Below are 16,468 nucleotides of genomic sequence, written 5' to 3'. Positions count from 1 at the left end.
TTTCGGATACAACATGCAATGAAATCTGTGGCGTTAAACAGAAATCAAGTATTTACGTCAGCAGTTTGTATCCGAAAATGTTTGTATCCATTTCTTAAAATATTGTTTTCATTAAAACCTATTGAAACAAAAAGTAACGGTCAAACTTAAATATACAACATTGTCTATCATTATGACAAATTGTGAATGTGGAGATAAAGACAACAGTAACAGGTATCAAATAGTAGCATCGTATATTGAAGTATGGACTCACACGTGACCACGTCTTGATAATCAGCGTTTAGGAAATATTAACCTTATCTCATATATCCAACTAGAGTGTTGCTGACTCTTAAACCATTATGTTGATAAGCATTGCCCGTTTCCTTTTCACACATGAATCAATGATCGTACTGAGCAATCATCAAATCATTATTCTTACGTTTCATGTCATCAACACAGGGGAAATGTCACTGTTGTCATACTTAATGAAATTGGAAAATACAGCTTGGATGAAATGGATATTAAATATGAATATCTACAACACTTTTTTTGGCATCATGTTCCAGGATGCGATCCTTCCTTCGAGGGCATCCTATTTTCTCGATTTAAAAGTATCATGAAATTGACGTTCATAGTCAAAGCCTGCCTTAGCGGAATATCTCCAGAAATATTTGTCTTACTAAAGCACATGTATTGTCATTTTTGCTGATATCATTGATTTTTCCTTTTTTGTTTTTGGCCTTCTCTGTTCTTAAAACGTTTCTATGTTATTACTTGGTTCTGGCTGTTGTCGCCTCTTGTCAAATTTTGTTGAGGATTTTCCCTTGCCTGTTGACATTATGAAATATGAATTATTATGTTTCAAAGTTTCAAAACCGTTAATGCACAAATCAACTTGTTTAAAGAGCTCTCTAAGTTAAAGATACAGTGTATATCTCAGATAGCTTCCGAGGACAGATCTCACGCCAAAATGTTTTATATAAATAGCTGTTGAAGTCTTGACATATGTATTGCCTTCAAATGTGATGACAGCCATTCAGAAAAGAGGCGTGCATTTCCAAACAACTCATCAATCTCGACAGCCTGTATATAAAGCAAGGTTTATGTGTTCAGTGAAAACACTTTGCCTGTGAAGTGATGCCACATCTCACTTAACATGGCCTACTTAATCCAAACGTTGTCACGTAAAACACATTGCTCAGGGGAATTCAACTAATAAAGGTTCCCACATAACAAGCTCCCACACAGCGGGGCTCCCAACACAGAACGACGCATTTAACGGAAATGATTTATTTGGTAAGTCATCGTAAAATTGATGTTACATTCTTATGTATTTTTAAAAGTGCATTAAATCTCATTTCGGTAAAACACATATTCATTAATTCAAAATCAGTGTCTGCATTGCCAATCAACAGTGGTTCCGAGAAAGAAATATATATCAAACCTTGACTTATCATTAAACTGACTGCTGTACACGCGTATTGCCTACAGTGGTAGCAGGACCGATACAAAACTGGTCATTGAAAGTTTTAACGTTATGATATAACAAACACACTAGGAACTTTACAGTGGTACTCACAGAGAGTTGAACTTAGCTTCACGGTCGGACAAAAACAACCTTGTTTACTCAAACAGGTGACGATGTATTCATTTTGAAATGTGGCTTTGTTAATAACATAGGTTGTACATTAACAGGAGAGTTCTACAACACGGCTTCATCTCCACTTTTGAACTGTAATGTCATAGCTATACTTCGCGTTCGATTCTTTTCGCTATAATTTTCAAACTCAAACATATTAGAACAGAATGTTCAGCATCACACAATATAAGACAAAGAAAACAGAATGTTCAGCTTTGCACAAAGTTTTCACAAAACAACTAGAACGCAATGGTTAGCATCATACAAATGTTTGTAATCAAACAACTAAAACAGAAAAACGTAAAGACCCTCAAAGTGCCACGACTAGATGTCTGAAAAAGTAGGCCTTTGTGATAGAAAATAACTATGTTTTAAATTCTTCCGTGACAGTATATAAAGGTGTTCTTTTGTGGTATCATTTATCTTACACTGGAGCTAACTAAAATATAAGGCTCTACTGGGAACTAACTTCGACGAGAGATTGAAATGAGACAACCTCACTAACAAAGCATCCAGGATACTGTTAAATGTTAGAGATATTCTTACTCTCTCCAGGCCTCTCTTTGACAAATTAAAATGGATGCCAATAGCAGACTTTACGTTTTTAGAAAAATGGTTCTTTGTTATAAAATTTTACATTGTGAATCACCAGGTATTTTAGCAAAAATGTTTTCTTATGTGAAAAATGTTCAAACAGCCAGAACCAATTATCTCAAACGGTCATTTGTTCATACATGTTCAATCTTATGGAGCGAAGCTAGTAATACAATTAGAGACTCAGGTAGTGTTAGGGTTTTTAAAAGCAGATACCTGCAGCATTACTTCACAAAATCTTAGCTATATACAGTCGTATTTTTATATTTGTACAACAACTAGTACAACAAGTTTTAACTTCTAACCATTTTTTATGATATTCAATCTGTTGTATGAATAGCATACAGCTGTATCTGTGATTATCTCCCTTATATTGATATTTTGATATAGGAGTAGAGTTTCCTACATATTGTTTCTAGCTAAAGGCAAATGTGATTTGATAATTTTCTATTCTAAATTACTTTTACACCTCAGACTTCATTGTCTCATTTTAATACACACTATATTAGTGTATACCCTGTGTTATATTAGCATTGCATGTATATTCGACTATAATAGTGCTTTAACCATGTCATTTAGTAACACTTGTGTGATATGCAAGTATTCACTATTTAAATATATTTTTAGGATTGCTAAATTTTAAGTTACATTGACTGTGATGATACTATATTTACTACATTGTTATACTCTTATCTTAAATTGTGTCATGCTTGTATATATAGTTGATGCAGGGCCATATTGTAAACTAGATATTGTCTAAATATGTAACCCTGGTTAAAAAATATATATTATTATTATTGTAATTATTATTAACAATATATGAGTTCCATACGAGCCCTGTACCAAAGTGATGATTTACTATTCATTCGAGACTAACCTTATATTCATTATTTATGTATCCTCCGCGAGACTGATATCACGCGCATATAGCACGTGGTATACGTATACATTATGATGATAAAGAACTGTTTATTGACTGTCCTTTGTATTTATAAATTTGTCTTTTAATGCTCGCCAGTGTCCGGTATGAAGCTGAGCTTACACTCCCCTCTTGCATGCCTTGTGTTAGTGTTCCTGGTTATTGTCGGGTGTATCATTGGACTCTCCATACACGCTGTCATCTGTTTCTACATCTCCATCGACAAAATATTCTCTTTCTTCTTCGCATGACATTTCGATCGCACTTTTATTAATCGCGAGCTTTGCATGATAACAATATCTTCTGTCCACTTAAAACTGTATTTATATGTAAACGGTATCGGTGTTTAAGTAATGTTTGTATATTCCCAAAATTACATTTTGACAGAAGCAATATACATTCACGATTGATGTCTACAATGTGTCGGAATACAAAGTCAGATATTTTGTGACTTATTTTGTGATTTTGCCAAGGCGTTTTGCCTTCTATGGTGAGTGGAATGACACATACATGTATGAATTACGAGGATAGCGTCTTTAGTATTGTAATAACAAACTATTCACTTGGTATTCGCTTTATACCATTTTATACTTTTCTTTGTTAATGCTTGATAGATGGTTTTACATACTACAAAAAAATTGTACAGACATATCATTGAATCATTCAATCATCCAGGATTGCTAAAGCCCTGTTTCTCCGTGAATCTTTCCACTGATCTTTGAGACGCACACCTCACAGTTTATTTCGTTAACTGCTATTAGAGCGTACATATAGAGGCTGAACGTTGTTTTTTATTCATTGTTCAGGAATCATGAACTGTTGTGACTTTAAAACATTATGACAGCAATCCACGGGAAATTCTATCGGAATGGTATTTATATAAACACTTAACCTTCAGTCCCTTGAACATCATATTCAATCTTTAAAGTCACAGTTCGATGTTTAATTTGACGTCATGAAATTTAAAAATAGTAACAACAAGGATATATTTATGTTATTCATTTTTTTTATTATCTGTATTGGCGATAAAATTATCAAGGGTAATGGGTAATATTTCCTACATTGATGAAAAGACTAGACAGGCTTCCCATAGCGAACTTGTTTACGATCCTTCTGTTTTTCCTGCTAATTAAATGACTTTAAACAATATAAACTATATGCATTTCGAGCCTAGATTGTTTCATAGAATTAAACTGTGCATGTACCTGATGTGCGTGGTAGGCCCTCCCACCTCTGTGTGTCGTGTGTTGTGCTTGCCTCTTTGTGTGTAGCAGACTGTCCCGCTTATGTGTGTCGTGTGTTGTGCTTGCCTCATTGTCATCTGGGACGTGTTTTGAGGCTGACCCGCCTCTGGGTGTAATGTGTTGTGCCTTGCCTCTTTGTCATATGGTACGTGTTTTGAGGCTGACCCGCCTCTGTGTGTAATGTGTTGTGCCTTGACTCTTTGTGTTATGGGACGTGTGTGGCAGACTGTCCTACCTCTGTGTGTCGTGTGTTGTGCTTGCCTCTTTGTCATATGGTACGTGCTTTGAGGCTGACTCGCCTCTGTGTGTCATGTGTTGTGCCTTGACTCTTTGTGTTATGGGACGCGTATGGAGGCTGTCCTGCGTCTGTGTGTCATGTGTTGTGTCTTGCCTCTTTGTGTTATGGTATATGTTTGGTAGACAGTCCCGCCTCTCTATGTCATGTGATATGTTTTATAGACTGTCCCCATCTTTGTTTCATGTGATATGTTTAATAGACAGTCCCGCCTCTCTGTGTCATGTGATATGTTTGGTAGTCTGTCCCGTCTCTCTGTGTCATTTTATATGTTTGGTTGGCTGTCCCTCATCTGTGTGTCATGTAATATGTTTGATAGGCTCTCCCTCCTCTTTGTGTCAGATGATATGTTTCGTAGAATGTCCTCCTTTGTGTGTTATGTAATATGTTTGATAGGCTCTCCCTCCTCTTTGTGTCAGATGATATGTTTGGTAGAATGTCCTCCTTTGTGTGTTGTGTAATATGTTTGATAGGCTCTCCCGCCTCTTTGTGTCATGTGATATGTATTGTAACCTGCCCCGCCCCTGTGTGCCATTTGATATGTTTGGTAGTCTGCCCCGCCCCTGTGTGTCGTGTGATATGTTTGGTAGTCTGCGCCGCCCCTGTGTGTCGTGTGATATGTTTGGTAACCTGTCCCGCCCCTGTGTGCCATGTGATATGTTTGGTAACCTGCCCCGCCCCTGTGTGTCGTGTGATATGTTTGGTAGTCTGCGCCGCCCCTGTGTGTCGTGTGATATGTTTGGTACCCTGCCCCGCCCCTGTGTGTCGTGTGATATGTTTGGTAACCTGCCCCGCCCCTGTGTGCCATATGATGTGTTTGGTAACCTGCCCCGCCCCTGTGTGCCATTTGATATGTTTGGTAACCTGCCCCGCCCCTGTGTGTCGTGTGATATGTTTGGTAACCTGTCCCGCCCCTGTGTGCCATGTGATATGTTTGGTAACCTTCCCCGCCCCTGTGTGCCATGTGATATGTTTGGTAACCTTCCCCGCCCCTGTGTGCCATGTGATATGTTTGGTAATCTGCCCCGCCCCTGTGTGCCATGTGATGTGTTTGGTAACCTGCCCCGCCCCTGTGTGCCATGTGATATGTTTGGTAATCTGCCCCGCCCCTGTGTGCCATGTGATGTGTTTGGTAGACTGTTACACCTTTTTAGTTTGTTTCGTCTCTGTGTGTAATGTAATGTATGTAGCAATGCTTCTTTTCAAAAAAACTTAACTCAGAAATTCTGTGTACCATTTCCCTTTGTTTGTGTTACTTTTCAAACCCATATATAATGTATGTGTGTGACATTAGCATATATTATGCAACCTTTATATGTCATTTACATCTACGTTCCCCTACCTGACATTTCCTCCTTAGAAACAATATTTGTGGATTTACCTTTGCACGTGTACGTTAACATGTATGCGTGACATTTTACCTTATATTAAGCATATGCGCGAATTTTTCTCTTGACTTACATTGTAAATTTGACATTCAGCTACATTTACAATTAACGTCTGACCCTTTTCCTCATAAACAATGGATGTGTGACATGTCCTCCAAATTGAACATAGTATGTGTGACATTTCCTCCTCATATGTTCTAAGACGTTTTCCTATCGTAAACATTGTATGTGTGACATTCCCTTTCCATAAGCAATGGTTGTGTGACATTTTCTCTTAATTTACAAATTATGTGTGCTATTTCATCCTCACCATTAGGTTTTATGACATTTTCTAATCACAAACAACGTATGCGTGACATTTCTTCTCAGAAACAATGTTTGTGTGACATTTCTTCTCATAACCAATGTTTGTGTGACATTTCTTCTCATAATCAATGTTTGTGTGACATTTCTTCTCATAACCAATGTTTGTGTGACATTTCTGTAGCATAAACGATGTTTGTGTGGCATTTCTTTATCATAAATAATGTTGTGACATTTCTTCTCATAAACAATAATTATGTGACATTTCTTATTATAAATAATCTATGTTTGACATTTCTTTCCCATTTACAATGTATGGGTGACATTTTTTTTATCGTAAATAAGATATGTGTGACATTTCCTGCTCATCTACCTTGTACATGTGTAAAAATCTCACGATTGACATCACGAGGGATTAGATTGCTTTCCAGAGCACGCGATTTTCACATTTTTAACCATTTTCAAAACGATACCTACTTTGTCGATTTAAAATGCGCTACCGATTTAATACATTTGTATTTGCAAATCTATGGTACTGATACACTAAGGACACGATGAATCGAAGCATGTTTATCCGAAGTTGTAAGGTCCTATGTGTTGTAATTCTATTGTACAGTCTGTCTAATCTACTCCTAGATATTCCAAATTTCTGTCCTATCTAAGATATTTTTGTGAGCTAATGAAAACTATTTAAATAAATCCAGTGTACTTCCACATATTTACTTATCTGACCTGTATTCTGTTTCACACAGGCTATTGGATTAGAAAAGTTTTACTGCAATTGAAACTATATGCACGTGTTTGCATTATTTATATCTATTCAACTTTCAGTTTTATTCAGCTTATTAAAATACATGTTAATCACGAAATAATAAATATTTGTGTCCATTTTACATAACATTGTGATTCTGCTTGTTCGGACGATAAAAAGTGTTATATGTACAATGAGGCAACCCTCAGTCATACATAATGTATACCTGTGCACCTTTTGACTGCTGATTTCCCTACAAGGCACTGATAAACAGGTGTTGACAGGTGTCTGCTGCTGTTTTACAGGTACGTCCAATGGTGGAAAAAATCACTGCTGTATTACCTTCTCCAGCCATTTTGCAAGAATATTAGCCGTTTCATTGACATTTAATTATCTGATACAACAACTGGCGAAGACGTGACAAACACTATACGGACACCCAAAGGATGCTCACCTTCTCGTTCTCACTATAACGTCCATACAATATGCAAGGGAGCAGCAAGTCATCATTGGTTTATCTCCTCTGCGCTAGCTGGTTCATTTCGATTAAGCTATCAATACATTATAGTTCAGTTTAAGTGTTTATGATTACAAAGTAATAAGTTTATTTAAAAAACAATTGATGATTTTGTTACTCAAAATACCATATTAGCAGTCGTTATTAGATTTGATCAACTAAATCAGCTACTGGTTTGGAAATGAAGTTAAATTGTATGTCTAGCTATTGCACATTGATATTGATATACCGTATACCAACGCCATTGGCCGGATTTGTAAATTTGCTTAGATTTTTGTAAGCCGAATGCATTTTTGGAATTGGACAGTCTAACAAGGTTCAAAATGCATAAATAATGTTTATGTCGTAGGTCAGTATATTCAAAACACCTGACAAAAATCTTAATACTCACTGTGCAGTTTTAGTTATGTATTTTAGTAACTCCGAACAATATCTTTCAGTTCTATACAGACATATGGGGAGAGAGATATTAATACATATTATTTATATATGAGAAGTTTTATTGCGTTACGTTAAGTTGTTTATGAATTCAATAATTTATAACTTATTATGATAAATTGTAAATTTGCTTAGTTTTATGTAAGCCGAATACATTTTTGGAATTGGACAGTCAAACAAGGTTCAAAATGCATAAATGTAAACGATTATGTCGTAGGTATCTTAATACTCACCGTGCAGTTTTAGTTATGTATTTTGTATAAAACTCCGAACAATATGTTTCAGTTCTATACAGACATATGGAGAGAGATATATGTCTGCATATTATTTATGTATGAGTAGTTTATAATGCGTTATGTTAATTTGTTTGTGAATTCAATAAATGATAACTTATGATGATATTATTTTTCATGAAATGTTCTAGTGTATATGATACCGTGTGGAAACATTATCTATAAGATTTATATAATTATTGCCTTCATAGAATATGAATGAGGCTGTCATGTATGCGTGTGGTGTGTACTGACGTGCGTGTGAATGTGAGTGTGCAATATGTACGTATGTGTTGTAAAATGGGTAAATAAACGGAAATATATATTTACATCAAGTTTTGGTCAGGTTTTGATGAAAATATCTTTTATCGATTTCTATCAAGACATAATAGATTAATATCTGATGAAATGGAGGTATTTTGATCATTCAAATATTCGATACATTCAGTAAACACTACAGCGAGTAGCCCTTAACCAATACATTATAACAATACAAATGTCAGACAGTGCACACAATTACAAAAAACAATCCGAAACAGAAATGGAATCAATTGTAGTCCTGTTTTTAACCAATAAGAATATGTAAATCAAAATAGTGAAACAGTTCAACTGTTAAATCAATTAATTTCGTCCAAAAGTTTTTACTAGCTAATACAAAGCTGGCTCTTAACTGCTTTGTTATATTCAAAAATGCAAAGTTAACAGTCAATCCGTTTCAAATATTTCAACCGATAATACGAGATTAAAATATATAAATATGTTTAACACAAACACAATCACGGTTTGTACCAAGAATCAGAGTCAGTATTCGTGAAACCGTTGTCATGCTAAAGCATGGATTCTGTGCTCAAACACACATTCCGGTCGAGATGTCAGTTTTAAACATTGAAAACAGTTTTTCTAATTATTTTCCAAATCATTGACAAATTGAATACTCACCGAAACAAGAAACAAGGGTTTCAATCAAGAATCCGAGCTAGTACATGAGAGCGGTTTCGTGAATAAGGGCCCTGAAGATAAAATTGTTATATTCAAATTTGATTTTAACAAATTTGTTTCAAATGTACCCTGTAAAAGATTTAGACCTAATTTGATAACGCTCTTGTTCTAATTTTACATACTAAAGACATAACAGAATTAGATTTTTTGGATTATTAGATTTAAATATTTGTTAAATTAATTGTTGTTCTGCGACGAAAAAAACAACATGTGTCATGTAGTATATAGAGGAAGATGGTTAATTTGTTGATCATGTATATTTAACTTCACTAGGTTGATATCATCTATACAAGATATATACATTATATGACTACCACATGTAACTGATGTATGCTTAGGAACTTTGCTGGTACATGAACACTAACATGTATGTACATGTTATTGTAGTAATCAGAAAACTTTTAGAAAAGAGCGTTATTGATAAAATAACATTTTGTCCATCAGAACCTGACTATAGCTCTACAGCCATAACTACGTGTGTAACACATTTATCAAAGAGTGTAATGGTCATTATCGGTAAATGTCTGGTATTTTCATATTTATGACATTTTTAACCTCGTGTGATTTAGTTCCTGTTTATAATTGATCTTTTTAAACACATATTGTTGATAATAACGTTGTATGTATTCTTATGTTTTATATTTCATGTAGCTTGATATGCAAGTACGACGGTAGTGATACAGCCTATCTACAAAATGTGTTGTGTCAATAATATCAGTAGTGTTTCATCAATCATACTATGGTTAGTTAATTGTTATGGCACTTTGGTTCTCTTGTATACCAAAAATACATTTGTTTTATATAATATGATAGACCATATGACAAGTTTGATAACGACACAGAGCGCGATAATTGACCCCCTTCCATGAACATGTGAAAAACAATCATTTAACCCATCGCACGTGTACTGCCCTAGTGAGACGTTCGGATGGGTCACGTGATATGATCAGGTGCTCGGGAAGTGTATTTACTACCACGTGACAACCGTCGTGAGATCACATGTTACATTCACCGACAACGCCCACACGATATTACCCACTTCATACATGTATCATGTTAGTAAGAAATGTTTATATGTGAGATCTACTTATATATGTGACAGTTGTGTTAAAGTAGAGACTAAATACTGTTAAATTGCATGGTTACTTAAACTCGGAGCTTATTTGCCACTTTTATAAAAAAAAATCCATCAAATTATGCTCGAAGTATTGGTTTTGTAGCTTCTGAATTTACAAAATGTGTTCCTTTTTTGTCGACTGTTTATGAGCAATGTTGTTTGGTTGCAATTCCTTTAAGTAAAAAGATTTTATTTCAATTATTTCCTTGCTATGACTTCCATCAAATGTAATTAATTGGTCTGCTTCTGATCATTGAATAAGTTAAGTTATCTAAATCTTGGATCGGAACAGTTTATAATGAGTTGTCCCGACATTAATATTTCTCAAATATCTTTAATTTCCCACACAAACCGCTAATAATAAATGTTCGATAGAATCCTGGCGTGCGATGTCTGTTTCCTCTGTCACGTCTAATTCTGCTCACGCACGTGTCAATGCACGGCCAAGCGACCCGCCTGTCTGCGTGTGTGTGTGTTTGGACTGAAAGTAAATATACCTCAATATTACTGTACATGTTCGATACGCAAATATATTTTCTTATATGATGAGAGAAACGCATTATTGTAATTAGTTTATTTAAATATCAGTCAATGTGACTGGGCCATTACTATTTATTAAATTTGTATATAAAATGTATAATGATTTGTACGATTGAATCATCCTGAATTAAATTAAAATTTTTACTAATTTATGATTTTTCTTGTTTTTAATTATTTTGTCTAATGTGTTTACCAACTTCTTAACTGTGTTTAAATACGTGTTTGCCATGTATTCATTAGACTAACCTACATCAACGAAGCTCAGCGTCTAGTTTAAAAAAACAATAATTAAAGCATTTGAACAGAGTTTGGACAGTGACCTTTTCGTGATATATTTTTGCTTACACCTGCGTTTGACTGTTTCGTTTTGCTTTCTTAAAATGATATCTGTCAATAGGACTCCTGTCACGCGACTCGATATCCATTTCTCGTATCCGTTGTCTTTGTTCAATGCAGACCCCCGGTAAAATATCTCTATCACACATCTTCTGAAGGTCCCCGACTAAAGTGTTACTCGATGTTACTTAATGTTATTTTCCAGCACAGGTTCCCTAAAGACTCCTCCTAGCTGGACTTATAAGTGTTACTGTTGTAACTATAGTTACCGTCCTTGATGTGGAATGTGTGTCTTCTGATCCAAATAAATATCATCGATCCATTTTGCCAGCTGAATACATACTAGTATCTTGGAGCGTTTTTAGTTTATGTGTTCTGGACAACATCTATAGTCTGATAGCCTTAAATGTTGTCTGAATTTATGTCAATGGAATATCATCGCCTTTGCGGGGAGGCAAATCAAAACTGGCGGACTGTTTCCAGTCGATATACCAGGTACAATATATGGGAAACAAATTACCTAGACTAGTAACTACTTCTAGGATTTTTGTGGAATTTTTAAAGTCTTCTTTACTGAGATTATGTTGCATTTACTTAATAATAAATATATAAACCTTTCTTCTTTCCATTTTTGCAATGCATCTTGATTAGTTGATAATTATTAAAATTGAACATCACTGTCGAATAAAGGGCAAGAAAATCACTATGCTCTAGAAAGTAATGTAATAACCTGAAGTTTTCAATGCATTTTTCAACCATGCATGTTCCTGTAACAAAAATTAGATAAGTTGGAAGTGACCTTTCACGTCCTTTAATTTGTATCAAGCATGTATTTTGTGCACAACCAAACTTTCTTGTAACTAGCTTAAATCATGTCAAACGATCAAAAAGTCAAATGAAAACAATAAAAACAGTCGTCGGCTTTAAGTCTTTTCAACGTTTTCCCTAATCAGTAACAAGATTTTATTATTGATTTATAACCGGAACAAGAAATTAGGCTTGAGCACAAAATCCATGCTTGAGCATGAGAACGGTTTCATGTATACGGGCCCTGATCACACTCTAGATTAAGCTTTCATTTTATTAATATAAATGAAATGTTCCTTAATACAAGGAAGACATCAAATATGTCTTGGGTTTTCCAGTGAACTTTCCTCTCTAAGTATATCGGCGGTTTTTTGGGTTTTTCTTTAAATGTCAATCAGATCATAATTTTTATATTATACTGAAATCATTTCCCTGGCAGCAAATTAGCCAATATTCGTGTTATTGTTATTACAAAATAAGTCCACAATTTATTATCACAAAGTATCCACTATGTCTGTAACTAAATGATTAAAGTTTGAAGTATCATGATTTCGTTATACCATCAATGTGAATGTCAATAGCAAGGAAGTTCTCGTTCAAATCTTTCTTTTCTTCATGCACATAATTACGAAATCTTAAGAACAACAGTACGATATTATAACAGATTTGAAAAAACACAGAAAATATTATCATCCCACATATTTTGATGATATTTATTATATCTTGGGTGAAATAAGTATCCTCAATATTGTAAATATGCAGCATTTTGTCTCTAAGGTAAAGAAAAATGGTTTTCTTCTTAAAGATATCGCGAATCCATAATATATAGGTGAAATGTCCAAGTATGCTAAAAAGGGGCGAATTGAAAGAATATCTGTCTCATCAAGAAAGCCCGAGTACCAAACAGCACCAACATGACAAACATTGTGACGCGTTTAATACGTCCATTGTTTGTGTATAAAGTAAACCTTTGATATTACATGACTCGTCGGTCATTTGATCAACCTGAAAGTAAAGTCCCGTGAGGGACAAATCATGCCAGAAGTTAAGAATGAAACTATAAACAAAGAAATAGATAAATTCATTAAATCCGTACATTACCAGATACAGATGTAGATATCAATGGACCCTCCAGCCAAAACCAACAGATCAATTCCGCAACGAGATGTTGATTGTTTAAGATAATGTTGTTAACATCAAAATACCAGAGCAGAACACAAAAATAGTCAGTTCAATGTGAAATGGGCATATGAACATACATTGATACTGTGTAAAGATTAATATGTGTCATTGTACAGTGTCCTTATGACGTCAGTGACTGTAAAACAAGGATTCCGTTCTGTCTGGGTCACAAACAAATTGTTGTTACTTAAATTACTACTCAACCTTCTATCGCGCATTTCAGCAGCAGCAGTCAGGAACAGATAACAATGATACGGCTGTGATCCATTAATACATAACAAGGGGTAATAATACATCCATACCTACTAATTAATATTACAGCAACCATGTGGAGTAAGTGTCGTTCGCCGATATTTTAATATATGGTACGCTATTGTAACATGAATCTCCTTTTCAAAGAGTTCCACAATAAGAAGTATGTCAAAAATATTTTTGTGAATGAACACATATTCCCGAGATCGGATAGTTTAGTGATAGTGAAGAGTATATCAAAACCACAACCACAACCAAAATGTCTGACGATGGTGACAGATCGTCATAACTACGTACAATTATCACAGACCGTAACCTTGGATTGGTTGGATGATTTACAACACATTGTTATGATACACAAACGTATACATTGATAAACTTAATAATGATACTTATGTTGTAGATAGTGTAAAGATAGGAAAACCAACCAGTTCACACCACAGGTATAATACTTTGGATAACATGTTACTTTGTTACCTGTCATTTTTGCGCCAATGACAAATGCTATTTAAAAATTACTTTCAAAATTCTGCTGACATTCAAAATGGTCAATCCTATGTGATAAACGCGATATGTAAAAAAAAAAAAAAAGGAAATTCGATAAAACCAAAAGAATAACATAAGAGTAACCGTAAAACAGTTATTCGAAATCAAGGCTACACATAAAGGAAATATGTGCATGGGGACACTTGAAAAAGTACAAAGATAATAAGACCAGATGTTTCTCCAATCATTATTCAAACACAAACAATGTACGAATATAGTCTACATATTAATATATACGTACAAATGTACAATATACGAATAGATACAACACAACACGACATACTTTAAATATATTTATATACAATGTTTATATATATACTTTAAATATATTTATATACAATGTTTATATATATACTTTAAATATATTTATATACAATGTTATATATATACTTTAAATATATTTATATACAATGTTTATATATATACTTTAGATATATTTATATACATTGTTAAATATGTAAGAGAGAACTGTAAGGTTTGAGGTGTGCCGAGTGAATCTGTGATCAGAATACTAGTAGAGTGTCGTGGGCCAGAACTGGCTTCCCAACCTTGATATACACACTGTATCCCGGAATACCAGACCTGTGATTAGTGTATAAAAAGTATCTGCTGTCTAAGTGGCTACGGTGCCAACCATTATGGGATATTGATGAGCTGAGGTTTGATTACGTGTCGTCTAGTTACTGCCAGCAACGTCCTGGTAAAATAAACAGTCACTTCTACTTCAACCCTAGGCATAAATGTTGGGTTTCTCGAGGGCTCCATTTGTTACGTCGCTATGCGACCCGTGTCTCTTGCTGTTGCCCCATCACGGGGTACATACATACTCAATGTCAGGTGGCACTTATTGCTGGCTCCTGGGCCACGTGGGCCAAATACGTCAATACAAGTGAATGCGACAAACGGCAAGACTGGTGGCATTCTTATCATTGCAGCCCTTGGTAGTAATGGGTAGTGACGTTGACAAAATTAATGTGCTCTCTCCTTCAGACAGCCAACATACACACGGGTTACTTTACAAAAGACGAACATTATTGGATGAAGGGTGTCACGTGGTGTGCTAATATGAGTGATTGCATATTTTCGCTAGACGAAAAATCTTCTTTTTGTATATATGATCAATGCTCTTTTTCTCTGGTTACGTAGACCAGTGCCGTCCACCAGGAACTATTCTTGATTTTGACCTACTTTTCAAATAGAGCCAGTAAATCAATGACGTGTGATATCTTCCTAGACATTTATCTTGATAGATATAAAGAGAAATAACACAATTATCATAAGCTAAATATAATAATATTTTTGGTTTTATTTGATGGTCTCAGCCATAGTCTGTTTTGGCAAAGCGAATGTGTGAGTCTGTGTTCCAGGACCGCCATAAACTAACTACATGTGTAAGTCAACAGAATAATAAAACCAGGATACACAACTTGCAATGCTTCCAAAATATATCTGGAGCTAAAAACACGAGATATTCAGTACGTATATATCGATCACGGTCTAAGCTTACATTAAAACAGACTATCAAGTATCTAATTCCAGGTATTTCAATCTTAGGGGTAATTCCTAGAATGAAATTACAGCCTTAATTATCTAATCTGGCCTCACCCTTTCTTTTATGTATATATACAGCAAATATTTCAATGGAAATTCACTAAGGGGTATAACAGTAGTGTGGTTTATGCTGTGATAGGGATCGTACAGCCAGCTCTACTTTCGTTTTATGGTCTAATTCGTTGATAAATATAATCAATGTTTACGTTGTCTGTTGAAGAACGAAATTTGGGTGTCACTTTTGGTATCGTCAGCGCATCTAGATACCAATATAGAATGTAAATCACTGTAGTGTTATTGTATAACCATTACTTCATACGCTAATTTCATATAATAAGTACAATAGCTTGCTGTGTTGTGAAAGTCATGATTGTTTCTGTATTTCGTTAACAATCTCAAATAGGTTTAAAAGTACCTTTTTAATAGCTCAATACTGATATATCATTTATACAATACCAGAGGGATGGGAAAACAAATTTAAACATTTAATAAATTATCCTTCCGTCATTTGTGGGGCCATTTTTATTCAATTTAATTTTAATTGAATCTTTTTCTTTTTATGGAAGTATAGGAGCCCAGAGCTGAGTCATGACATCTGCAATTTTAATGTGCTATCTTTTTTTATTGTGCATTGTGACATAAACCATTTTAAAATCATTTTTAATAATACAACAGAACTGCACCGCGTCCTTAATACATAAAGCACGATCTGAACTTAAAGTCAAGACAAATCGATAACACCAGGAACTTAGAAGTCACAAAAAGGAGACCAGTGGGTATATATAACGTCAAATCT

General features: G+C 34.7%; 1 protein-coding gene across 3 annotated transcripts in view; it reads left to right on the top strand.

Moving 5' to 3' along the window:
• LOC110460057 (lachesin-like) overlaps positions 1-11,120 on the top strand; it is a 183,990-nt gene extending 172,870 nt beyond the window's left edge. For 2 of the 3 annotated variants that reach the window (XM_021512764.1, XM_021512762.1), the window contains 2 exons: positions 3,234-3,239; positions 7,421-11,120. In XM_021512764.1, coding sequence (XP_021368439.1) covers positions 3,234-3,239; positions 7,421-7,536 — 122 coding nt within the window. In that variant the 3' untranslated portion in view covers positions 7,537-11,120. The remainder of the gene's footprint in view (positions 1-3,233; positions 3,240-7,420) is intronic. The other variant, XM_021512763.1, reaches the window with a different exon arrangement.
• Positions 11,121-16,468: the final 5,348 nt, after the last annotated feature.

This window comes from Mizuhopecten yessoensis, unplaced genomic scaffold (genome assembly GCF_002113885.1).
Source record: "Mizuhopecten yessoensis strain PY_sf001 unplaced genomic scaffold, ASM211388v2 scaffold10311, whole genome shotgun sequence".
Classification (NCBI taxonomy): domain Eukaryota; kingdom Metazoa; phylum Mollusca; class Bivalvia; order Pectinida; family Pectinidae; genus Mizuhopecten; species Mizuhopecten yessoensis.
Note: the sequence above shows the minus strand (reverse complement) of the source record. Positions and strands in the feature narration are given on the sequence as shown.